The sequence below is a fragment of the Anolis carolinensis genome, chromosome 3 (assembly GCF_035594765.1).
Source record: "Anolis carolinensis isolate JA03-04 chromosome 3, rAnoCar3.1.pri, whole genome shotgun sequence".
Lineage (NCBI taxonomy): Eukaryota > Metazoa > Chordata > Lepidosauria > Squamata > Dactyloidae > Anolis > Anolis carolinensis.
This window is the reverse complement of record NC_085843.1, coordinates 159,758,640-159,771,317: the sequence shown is the minus strand read 5'-3', so window position 1 is coordinate 159,771,317 and position 12,678 is coordinate 159,758,640. Positions and strand designations below refer to the sequence as shown.

Here is a 12,678-nt window from a genome sequence, read left to right as displayed (position 1 = left end):
CCCCTGGTCTAAACATTAAATTACATATTTATATCCCTCCTTTCCTTTAAAAATTCATTGATAAAAACAGCAGTATGAAGAGATACCCAGCAGTTTTTAAAATAATGAAATATATTTGCATAATTACCAACTATTCTGCATGAAAACCCAAACAGAGAACAGCACAGGAACTAAAAATGCCCCCAAACAAAACAAAAAAACCTGAAAACCCCAAAGCCCTCCTAAAGCAGGTTTTACCAATCTAATTGTAGATTATTAAGAAGAAGGTAATAAAGTTTTCTCAGGGAGGGCTGTACAGAGGTTGGGTAAGGTCCTTCCTTGGTCCTAAGCATGCCAGGAACACACAATTAAGAGGCTGAGGAAGATCTTTACTGGTAGACAGGCTCATATGAAAGTAAGTAGTCTATTAAATCTTATGACCTCAAAACATAAAGCTTGTAAAGGCTCTCACCAATCCTTTGAAATTAAAAACTAGAGCAGTTGTTTCATGAAATGCTTTTCCTTAGGTTGTTTCATGAAGTTCCAATGTTCCTTATATACAGCCTTAATACCCAACTCAACTGCTATATTTTACAACCAGTTTTCAGACATTCTTCACAGGCAATGGAGACAACACTGGAATTACTGTCCTCAAAAGGTGGCGTATACACTGTGTAAAACCCTGGTCAGGTCTGGTATCTTTGGGAATAGATTTATAGTAGAGTCTCGCTTATCCAAGCTCTGCTTATCCAAGGTTCTGTATTATCCAAGGCAGTTTGCCTTTTAGTAGTCAATGTTTTTGTAGTCAATATTTCAATACATTGCAAAATTTTGGTGCTAAATTCATAAATACAGTAATTATTACGTAATGTTATTGTGTACTGAACTGCTTTTTCTATCCATTTGTTGTAAAAGCATGATGTTTTGGTCTTAATTTGTAAAATCATAACATAATTTGATGTTTAATAGGCTTTTCCTTAATCCTTCCTTATTATCCAACATTTTCGCTTATCCGATGTTCTGCCAGCCCATTTATGTTGGATAAGAGAGACTCTACTGGAGTTGGAGCATCAATCTAAGCTTAGCTAAGGCCCCAAACAGCTGATACTGGGAATCCAAGGCCAAGAACAAAGCTAGCATAAGTCTGCGATATCAGCTGGGCCTTCATTTTCCAGTAGAACACTTTTATGAGATCTTCTCTGTTGACTAAAGAATCTGTTTTAATAACGACAACAGTAAGTAAGTAAAACTTTATTTATATACCGCCCTCTCTCCCAAAGGGACTCGGGGCGGTTTACAAGCATAAAAACAACAACATACATTACATAAGCAGCACAATACACACATTATTAAAACAAAATTAAAAACCTATACAACTCGTAAAACAGTGAAAACCATAAAAAACAATCACAACAACCAGAATAACAAGAATCAGAAAAAAACCCTCCAGAAACAATGAAAATACTACAAAAGTACCAGCTGAGTATCTCTTCTGAAATGCTTGGGACCAGAAGTGTTTTTGATTTTGATGTTTTTAAAATTTTGGAATCGTTATATTTGGATATATGTGCATAATGATATACCATAGTTTGGGGATGGGATCCAAATCTAAAAATGAAGTTCATTTATGTTTTATATACCTTACACACATACCTTGCATGTTATTTCAGATAAGATTTTTAATAATTTTGTGCATGAAACAAAGTTGGTGTACACTGAACCATCAAAAACCCAAGGGGTCACGATCTCCAAAACCCAGGTACAATTTCATGCAATAGGACACACACTATGCTGCTAGGAAAGGGATGGCCCACAACAACTTATGCTTTAATGGAGGAGTAATAATTATGTGACTATTAAGTAGGGCATCATCAGGGTGGGCAAAGTCTGAAGCTGAGAGGATGTAAGTCACAATTTTCACTTATCCAGAGTATCTAAGTGCCTAACCAAATCCTATATAGTAACATATTCAATGTTCTTTGGTTCAAATCAAAGTGTAAGCAATTCAGGATATAATATGCTTTCATAATATTTATTAATTAGGACATATATATCTCAATTTCCCTCCTAAACTGGTTATTGTTTGGTTTTTAAAAATATTCCACAATAATAGTTTTAAATTATCATCCTAGAAAATTATTGTGATCCTCCATTTTGAAAATATAGAGAACAATGAATTATTTGCATAGATATAGCAATAACTGATGAAGAAGCATGCAAGTACGCAAGCCTTCTGTCTGCAAGCACATTACCACGATGAATGACAACACTGCCATGAGAGTCATTAGTCTATTGTGTCAATGATCCTTGAACTAATAAGTCTTTAAGTAAGCCTTGACATGATAGCTCACAATAGCTCCTTCATAATGTCAGTACAATGGAATCTCTTAGTAAGCCTTGAAATCATTCTCTGCTATATAAATAACCTATGATGTGTGGCATGTAAGAATTTACACACTACGATCTCCAAATGGATTAGGGAAAATTGATGCCCATTTCCCATAAGCTTAGAAGTTAGTGGTAGGGGGCTGTTCTGAAGTAAGCAATTATTTTCTTCTTTGTATCCTAGAACAGCTGGAAGTGAAAGATCTTGCACTAACAGGAGAACCATTCCTTATTTCTGATCACTTCTTATGGGAAAACCCCATGAAGAGGCAGAGTCAAAAACATCCTTATTTTCATATGTGAGGGAAAGTAGACCTTGGGGGGGGGGGGGAGTAACTGTGGTCTATAAAGACCATTTTAACTTGACCAGATTACCTGTTAGGGAGCTGAATCACATTGAGTGTATTATCTGAGTCTGAAAACCAGGGATAGACTAAGGATTCTGTTAGTGTGCCGTTCACACCACTACCTAACAGACTCCTTCGCTGAGCTCACGGAACTAGTCTCAGAGGTATTGTTGGAGTCACCCAGAATTTTGCTTCTGAGTGACTCCAACATATCACTGGAGGCCAGTTTGTCAAGTGCAGCTTGGGAGTTCATGGTATCCGTGACAAACATGGACCTATCCCAATTGTTTACTGGACACATTCAGCGGGTCATACTCTTGATGCCATTTTTAGCTTGGAATGGATGGATCTGTGGGCAGAGATTATCAATACCTCCAAGTTGTCATGGACATATCACTTTTTGGTCAGGGCTAGTATCACAGCTACAACCTATCCTTGCAGAGGTGGAGGATCTATTAAAATGGTCTTGGATGACACACACTTCCTTGACCCATTTCAAACTGGCTTCAGAACAGGATATCAAGTTGAGACTGCTATGGTTGTCTTAGAGGATGACCTTCTTAACACTGCCAAGTTGGTGCTTCTAGACCACTCAACAGCTTTCAATACCATCAATCATGGTATCCTTCTGGAATGCCTGGGGGGGGGGGGGGGTTGGCAATTGGATGCACTGTGCTGCAATTGAGCCTATATGGTAGGTGGATAGCAATAAAGCTTACAATTCTGTGTTTTCATCTATATCCAGTTGTATCAAAAGCAAAGGCCTCATCTACACTGCCATATAATGTAGTTTGAAATTGCGTTATATGCAATATGGATTGGGCCAAAGATAGTAGAAGCAATGTCTACTCGAGGTGAAGGTAATATATGTATGCGGGGAAGCAAGCAAGGAAGGAAAGAGCCACAAAGAGTGCCATATTGCCATGGAGCCATTGTGAAGCCCTCTAAGAGCTGAAGAAAAGAGAAAGGGGAGAGGAAAGAAAGGAGAAGGAAGTAAGGGGGGAAGAAAGAAAAAGGAGAGAAAGCAGAGAAAGGAAAGGGGGAAAGGTGTGAGGGGAAGAAAATAGAAAGAAGGGATAAAAGCAGGGGGTCCACAACTTTTCTAACAACATTGTGAGGTGGGCCTTCTCAGAGCTGGAGAAGGGAGAAAGTAGGCAGACAGCAGTCCCAACAACACTTGGGCAACACTGGGCATATATGCTAGTAATTAATACAAGTAATTCACTGAAAACATTACATTGCAATCTAGCAGATGTCCTGCAACCTTGGAATTACACAAAATTTGACTTCTGGGTAGATGCTAGCAATATTGTATAATATATCTATCTCGTTTTAGCAGGAATTCATATAGTGACCATTTAGGAAAATACATTCTTATCTTAAACGAGGCAAGCCAATAATTACAGGCAAAACAATATGCTGCCTAATTTCGGGATAGCCAAAAACTGGAATTCCTTATCTGGAATCCTGAAATCAAGAAAGACTACTCCATAATCATTCACTTTTGCTTTTTGATTATTCAAGGCACACAAACTTTGTTTCATGCACAAAATTATTACAAATAGTATGTAAAAACTACTTTCAGGCTACGTGACTATGGTGTAGGACATTACACTAGCAACAGTGAGCAGGCTCAATTTTTGGCTCTTTCTTTCCTTCCCCTTCCCGTCTTTTTCTCTCTTTCCTCCCTTGCTCCTTCCATTCTTCCTTTCCTTTCTTTTCCTTTCACTTCACTTCTTTCCTCCTTTCCCCCCATACCTTTTCTTTCCCTTCTCTCTTATTCCTTTCTTCCTCCTCCCTTCCTTCCATTTTCCTCTTTCTCTTTCCTTCCACCCTCTGCCTCATACACATGTTATTGATCTTTCCCAGTGACATCGCAAAAGACCACTTTACCTAGCAAAGGCCAATCCTACACCTAGCAACAGCCTTTGTGGTTAAAAACAGACATACAGTAGAGTCTCACCTATCCAACACTCGCTTATCCAACTTTCTGGATAACGCATTTTTGTAGTCAATGTTTTCAATATATCGTGATATTTTGGTGCTAAATTCGTAAATACAGTAATTACTACCTAACATTACTGTGTATTGAACTACTTTTTCTGTCAAATTTGTTGTATAACATGATGTTTTGGTGCTGAATTTGTAAAATCATAACCTAATTTGATGTTTAATAGGCTTTTCCTTAATGCCTCCTTATTATCCAACATATTCGCTTATCCAACGTTCTGCCGGCCCGTTTATGTTGGATAAGTGAGACTCTACTGTACATATAGTTTGACATATACACATCTAAGAATTTCATGATTCAACTTAGATCCTATTGCCAAGATATTATGCAAACATATATATCCAAATATTGGTATTCCAAATAAAATAAAATGAAATAAAAAATCAGACTCCAAAGCACTTTTTGATCCCAAACATTTCAGATACTATGCTCAACCCGCAAAATTATTTCTCACAAATATGAACTTTACTAAATATAACTCAAATGAATCAAGAACATTTTATCAGAGGACATCTCTAACACAAGTGGAGACTATTCTGCCATTGAATCAAAACTCAAGAGATGTAGCAACACACTGATATCCTGATCACATTTCCTTTAGGGAATGTCTTCTCAATTCAGAAACTTCTGTGGTGAATACAAAGTCATGAAGAGGGTTAACTCCCTGGAGAGATACCCTCATATTTTAGAAAATATGTGAAAGGAAAAGAAAATGACTCAGTGAAGATTTTTCTTCATTACTCCCCAGCCCACTGAAGTGAACACACAAAGAGGGAGATCCGTGTACATTGATTTTAGACCTGAGGAAGTATACAGCTAACAGCATTTTAAGTGTATCCACTTTCAGTTAGTTCAACAAAATTACGAAGGAAGAAAGTAACAATGTGAAAGTTTTTGTGGGTAAATTGCAGGCTAAAAGCAATCGTTTAGACTTTGCAATGTTCCTTTTCATCAAAAGTAAAGGTTTTTTTTTAAATATACAGAAATAGCAACAAGAAGGGGGTTCCCTTCCTTTATCTTTGCTAGACAGTTTGCAAGATGTAATCTGTGTCTCTTTCAGGATGGTAATCTTTGGCAATTTCGTTGTTCAAAGAGTATATCCTAAAAGGTACCTGCTAGAAAATTTCTGGTGATAAATATCATAACCAACCTCTGAAAAGTCTTAAGAAACAGTAAATACTCTGTGTTCAGAAATAAAAGGGCCTTACATATCTCAATCCAAAAACTACACCCAATGCTTCTGGAAGTGTGGTTTAATATAGACAAGATTCATAAAGAAATATTACTGAAGTTAGATTTTCCTATGGTCCTTGTATACAATAATAAATGGTGTTTAAGTAGTTATCCCCACTTTTTACATGGGGATATTTAAAGTGGCATGAGTTCAAATACACAGTTCAAGTAAAAAACAGGCTCAACAGCAGCATTTTACTGTAGCGTTATAACAACCAAACACTTTGAAAACATTGCATTGTGATTTGTTATGATATGGCTAAACAGTTGTAGCTATTGAAGTACAAATTTAGGATACCGCATTGCTACTGTATAAGCAACCAAAGAAGAATTACAGGAAAACACAAAATTTATGAAGGGGGAATGACTGTATTTGGACATCACAATAAGCCATGGGTGTATATACACCAAGCATGAGCAAACTTGGGCCCTCCAGGTGTTTTGGACTTCAACTCCCACCAAGACACCTGGAGGGCCAAAGTTTGTCCATACCTGATCTATATTGTAGAATGAATGTGGTTTGGCACCACTTTAACTGCCATGGCGCCTACAATGCAATGGAGTCTGCAAATTATAGTTTTACAAGGTTTTTGGCCTTCTCTGCCCAGAAGTGCTAGTGCCTTTCCTAACTGCCGTTTCCAGGATTCCATAGCAGCTAAAGTGGTGTCAAACTGCATTCATTCTACAGAGTAGATCCACTGCATGTTTTGCCCTGAGAAGAATAAGCTGTACCTACACAAATCCCAAAATACATGCATACTCCTTTGACAAGGCTACAAAGAACTGGTATTGATTAAGGGTTTGAAGCATGAAGTATGAAAAGATGAAGAACTGCAACACACTAACTACTCTGAGTGGTTTTGAGTCTTCCAGGCTGTATGGCCATGTTCCAGAAGCACTCCCTCCTGACATTTCACCCACATCTATGGCAGGCATCCTCAGAGGTTTCCAACAGACTTCACAACCGCTGAGGATGTCTGCCATAGATGTGGGTGAAACGCCAGGAGAGAATGCTTCTGGAACATGTCCATACAGCCTGGAAAACACACAGCAACCCAGTGATTCCGGCCATGAAAACCTTCGACAATGCAGTAACTACTCTCTTTTTGGGCACCATTTAGGGGCACTAAAGGGAAGATGGTGAAACCCCCACAAAGCCAACTGAAGGCCCTTCCACACAGCCATACAACCCAGAATATCAAGGCAGATCATCCACAATATCTGCTTTGAACTGGGTTATCAGAGTCCACACTGCCATGCAATCCAGTTCAATGGAGATTTTAAACAGCTGTGTGAAGGGGCCTAAACTCAGTATAATATCTTTCCTTTAAGTGTTAGTGACATCACACAGGCAATGAAGGTCTGCATAGTTAAAGCAATGATATTCCCCATTACTTATGGATGTGAGAGCTGGACCATAAGGATGGCTGATTGAAGGAAAATAGACGCTTTTGAACTGTGATGTTGGAGGAAAATTCTGAGAGTGCCTTGGACCGCAAGAAGATCCAACATGTCCATACTCCAGGAAATGATGCCCAGTTGCTCACTGGAGGGAAGGATATTAGAGGCAAAGATGAAGTATTTTGCCACATAATGAGTAGACAGGAAAGCGTGGAGAAGATAATAATGCTGGGGAAAATGGAAGGAAAAAGGAAGAGGGGCCGACCAAGGGCAAGATGGATGGATGGTATCCTTGAAGTGACTGGCTTGACCTTGAAGGAGCTGGGGTGGCCACGGCTGACAGGGAGCTCTGGCGTGGGTTGGTTCATGAGGTCACGAAGAGTTAGAAGAGTCTGAACAAATAAACAAAGTGCTAGTGAGTTCATTTAAGACAAAATAGGCTTCCTTTTGTGCAGTGATTCCAAGACTCAGGTGTTTGGACTTCAGTTCCTAGAAACCTCAGCTGCCTTGGCCAATGATGAGGGCTTCTGGGAGCTGATGTCCAAAAAACAAAAAACACCAGTGTTTGGGAAACACAGAGTGAAATGAGATGCATGCTTGTTAAGAACTAACTCTCGCTGAGTAATAAGCCTAGCTGTCAAATAATGTATTGTCAAAGGCTGTCATGGCCAAAATCACTGGGTTGCTGTGAGTTTTCTGGGCTGTAGGGCCATGTTCCAGAAACATTATCTCCTGATGTTTCGCCCACATCTGTGACAGGCATCCTCAGAGGCTGCGAGGTTTGTTGGAAATTTGGCAAATGAGGTTTATATATCTGTGGAAGATCCAGGGTGGGAGAGATAACTCTTGTCTGTTGGAGGCAAGTGTGAATGTTGCAATGAATCACCTTGATTAGCACTGAATGGCCTTGCAGCTTCAAACCCTGGCTGATTCCTGCCTGGGAGAATCCTTTGTTGGGATGTGTTAGCTGGTCCTGATTGTTTCATGCCTGGAATTCCCCTGTTTTCTGAGTGTTGTTCTTTAATTACTGTCCTGATTTTAGAGTTTTTTTAAAAAAGTGGTAGCCAGATTTTGTTCAGGCAGGAATCAGCCAGGCTTTGACGCTGCAAGGCTATTCAATGCTAATCAAAGTGGCCAAGTGGAACATTCACACTTTTCTTAAGCAGAGAAGAATTCTTTCTCCCTCTCTGGACATTCCACAGATATGTAAACATCACTTGCCTAATTTCCAACAGACCTCACAATCTCTGAGGATTCAGGTGAAACGTCAGGAGAGAATGCTGCTGGAACATGGCCCGCAGCAACCCTGTCAAATAAATGATTAAAATACGGGAGTTTGAATGAAAGCAATGAGGAGAGGCTGGTTGGGCAAAGCAAAGGGACAGTACTTTTCAATTGACTAAAAAAGGCAAAACTCCTTTCAGACAGTCAGAAAACCACAGATCTCGCGAGACTCTGGAAATCTAAGGAGGCGCGTGGCCCGTCTCTTAGCAACGGGCTCCTAGCGCTGCACAGGGAAGTCATGGCGTGCCGGGACAGCGACGACAAACAGCAGCGCCGGTTCAATCTGACCGATCTTAAGCACCAGGCTGTAGAGTATTACCGGAACAACGAAGTGCCGCAACGCCTGGAAGAAGTGCTCAACACCATGTTCTATCAGCGCCCCGAAGACTTCTACGGGTACCTGGTACGTTCAACGCTCGCAGAACTGACACGGAAGTACGCGCATGCGCCTTCGGTCCCAGGAGGCACTCCAAGTGCGCATGCGTCATAGGAAGAAGAGCAAGATTTGAACTGGGGGTGTGGAGGAGGAAGGCTAGCTATTCAAGATTTTCACAGGGAATATATATTCAAAAAGCCAAATGGGGCAAAAACTGGAAAGAGATCTTTCCAAGGGCAGATATCAGAATTCCAGCAAAGTTGGATTGTGTGCTACTTTGCTGCCTAATTTTGAACTGGGTTATCTGAGTCCACACTGCCATATATCCCAGTTCAAAGCAGATAATGTGGGATTTTATTCAGGGGACCTCAAATAACCCAGGGCCCATCCACACAGCCCTATATCCCGGAATATCAAGACAGAAAATCCCACAATATCTGCTTTGAACTGGGTTGTCTGAGTCCACAATGTCATATATCCCAATTCAAAGCAGAACATTTGAGATTTTATTCAGGGGGGCTCAGATAACCCAGTTCAAAACAGATATTGTGGGATTTTTTGCCTTGATATTCTGGGTTATATGGCAGTCTGAATGATCCCTTACACATTTGGCAGTGATCAGGGGCCCTGCTTCCGTCTTCATGTATTCTGACCAATGGGACAAGGGTGAAGTCCATTTTGAAAAGGATTAGAATAATTTTTTATTGAAACAATCTAATAAAGGACTCTAAAAATACAAAAAGGTTTATCACCATTTCTGATTCAGGGATTCTGTTTTTGTCTCTTTTCTTTCAAGAAACTATTTTGCCTTTCCGAACAGCCATATAACCCAGAATATATGGACATGGCGTTTAACTCTTGTATTTAATGTGTAGTTGTGTTTTATGGTTTTATTAAGGTCTATTTATATTATTGAATTCTACACTGCTTTATATGCTTTATTATTTTATGTATGCACTTTGTTAGCACTGAATGTTTGCCTTTCTATGTTTATTAGCCACCTGAGTCCCCACGGGGACATGGGGTGGGATATAAATAAAATTTTATTATATACTATATTGTTTCAATTCTAAAACTCCTTCTAAAGCCCACACAGCTGAATAAAATCCCACATTATCTGCTTTGAACTGGATTATATGGCAGTGTGGACTCAGGGCCCTTCCACACAGCCATATAACCCAGAATATCAAGACAGAAAATCCCACAGTAACCTGCTTTGAACTGGGTTATCTGAAACACCTTCCACACAGATGTATAAATCCACATTAAAATGGATTGTTACTTTACTTACTTATTTAGGCAATCCCTCGTAGCTCGAGAATGATGGTCCCCCAGATGTAGTGTCTTGGCAGTGGATGCATAGGTTGCTGTGAAGACCTATTCTTGACCCGCATGTTCTTCCGTAGTGAAGACATCGGTTTCCAGACGTCAGGGTTGACTTGACGCGCCTTCCTCTTGGCACGTTTCTCTCTTAAGCCCTCCATTCATGCCTCTTCAAATTCCACAGCACTCCTGGTCACAGCTGACCTCCAATTAGAGCGCTCAAGGACCAGGGCTTCCCAGTTCTCTGTGTCTATGTCACAGTTTTTAAGGTTGGCTTTGAGCCCATCTTTAAATCTCTTTTCCTGTCCACCAACATTACATTTCCCATTCTTGAGTTGGGAGTTTAGTAGCTTTGGGAGATAGTGATCAGGCATTCGGACAACGTGGCCAGTCCAGCGGAGTTGATGGCGTAGGAGCATCGCTTCAATGCTGGTGGTCTTTGCTTCTTCCAGCATGTTGACATTTGTCCGCCTGTCTTCCCAAGAGATTTCCAGGATTTTTCGAAGGCAATACTGATGGAATCTTTCCAGGAGTTGAGTGAGTGTGACGTCTGTAGACAGTCCATATTTCGCAGGCTTATAGCAGGGTTGGGAGGACAATAGCTTTAGAAAAAAGCACCTTGGTGTCACTACAGATGTCCCGATCCTCAAACACTTTCTGCTTCATTCGGAGAAATGCTGCACTCGCAGAGCTCAGGCGGTATTGTGTTTCAGCGTCAATGTTGACTTTTGTGGAGATGTGGCTGCCAAGGTAGTGGAAACAGTCAACATTTTCTAATGTTACACCATTAAGCTGTATACCTGGCATTGCAAAGAGATTGGCTGATGACTACTGGAAGAGCACTTTGGTGGTACTGAAATTAGTGTGCGTCTTACAATGAACAGCATCTTAGAATCCAAGAAGTACCGTAGTTTTGATATGTACTTTATTGTATTTATTGTAATACCACATTGATTACCATCGTCTCCTCCTTAATTGATCTTTCTTTATTCGTGTGTGTTTGGAAACAAAGATCAAGCAAAAAAAATGTTGTTTTTTTTTGTTTTTTTGCCAAGGCCTTCTAAAATGTGCAGATCTTTGCCTAAGGCTTTCACATTCAAATATTCCAAAAGTATCATGACGTTGTGCTTTTTCCAGAGGGCTGGACATCATGTTTCCCACTGGCAAATTAAAATTTAATTACAGCAATTGTTGTCTTCAAGGCAAACTACTTCGCTGGATTGTCAAAACCTCCGGTGATATGCAAATTAGCTGGGAAAAGAATCCTGGATGGGATTGGTCAGCCAACGTTGGAAGTGGAAGTGACTTGCCGGATTAGGGAGCGTGAAAAGGTACGAGTTTTGATTTGCTTCATTCATTGTTTAAACCAGAGCATTCAAAAATTTATGTCATGCCACGTTAGTGTGTCGGCTGCAGTGTGTAGGTGTGTCACACAAACATAATGTGAAACTTCTGAATCTTTGTGATATTAGCAATAAATCATGTATATTAAAAATACAGTAGAGTCTCACTTATCCAAGCTAAACAGGCCGGCAGAAGCTTGGATAAGCGAATATCTTGGATAATAAGGAGGGATGAAAGAAAAGCCTATTAAACATCAAATTAGGTTATGATTTTACAAATTAAGCACCAAAACATCATGTTATACAACAAATTTGACCGAAAAAGTAGTTCAATACGCAGTAATGTTATGTTGTAATTACTGTATTTACGAATTTAGCACCAAAATATCACGATATATTGAAAACATTGACTACAAAAATGGCTTGGATAATCCAGAAGCTTGGATAAGCGAGGCTTGGATAAGTGAGACTCTACTGTATAAATGAAAGGTTTTTTTATGAGACATGTTGTGTCCCATATATTTTGTTGTTACAATTTATGTATGTGTCTGTATCTCTTACAAGAAGCTGCTTTAACTTCTAGTTTAGCAGTAAAACTGAATTACGGTGTCGAAAAATGATGCACATTTAAAACTGTGTTACTAATATAAAATGTTTGGAAAACTTATATCTGAGCCAATGATTCTCAATTGACAGAGGCCTGTGAATTTCCTGAAACGAGAGATAGAGGCAAGTGGTCCCTGTCTGGACAAAGCTAAAGTAGCATGTTATGAGACGCTTGCCTCTTATTCCATCATTTTCCCCACAAAGTGTACATTTTTACCTAGATCACCATTGCCACCATGTGTAAAACCTGCTGCCACCAAGAGTGAGGCCCTTCCTTTAACCCCACCTCTGCCACTAATGTAAGGAACTCCTCCAGACCCACTTCTGTGGCTATCAATAAATGCCCTCAAAGTTCACGTGTGGGAAGTTATGCAACTTCTGTCTCCACTG

General features: G+C 39.9%; 1 protein-coding gene and 1 long non-coding RNA gene across 2 annotated transcripts in view; one reads left to right on the top strand and one right to left on the bottom strand.

Annotated features, from left to right (window-relative positions):
* Window positions 1-1,214: 1,214 nt before the first annotated feature.
* On the bottom strand, window positions 1,215-9,089 carry LOC134297632 (uncharacterized). Its single transcript, XR_010004443.1, has 2 exons — window positions 8,960-9,089; window positions 1,215-7,748 (listed from the first exon to the last, which is right to left on the bottom strand). It is a non-coding gene; the product is annotated as an uncharacterized LOC134297632 (long non-coding RNA).
* Window positions 8,784-12,678, top strand: part of eno4 (enolase 4) — a 37,776-nt gene continuing 33,881 nt past the window's right edge. The window contains exons 1-2 of the mRNA XM_016995091.2: window positions 8,784-9,043; window positions 11,542-11,670. Coding sequence (XP_016850580.2) covers window positions 8,879-9,043; window positions 11,542-11,670 — 294 coding nt within the window. The 5' untranslated portion in view covers window positions 8,784-8,878. The remainder of the gene's footprint in view (window positions 9,044-11,541; window positions 11,671-12,678) is intronic.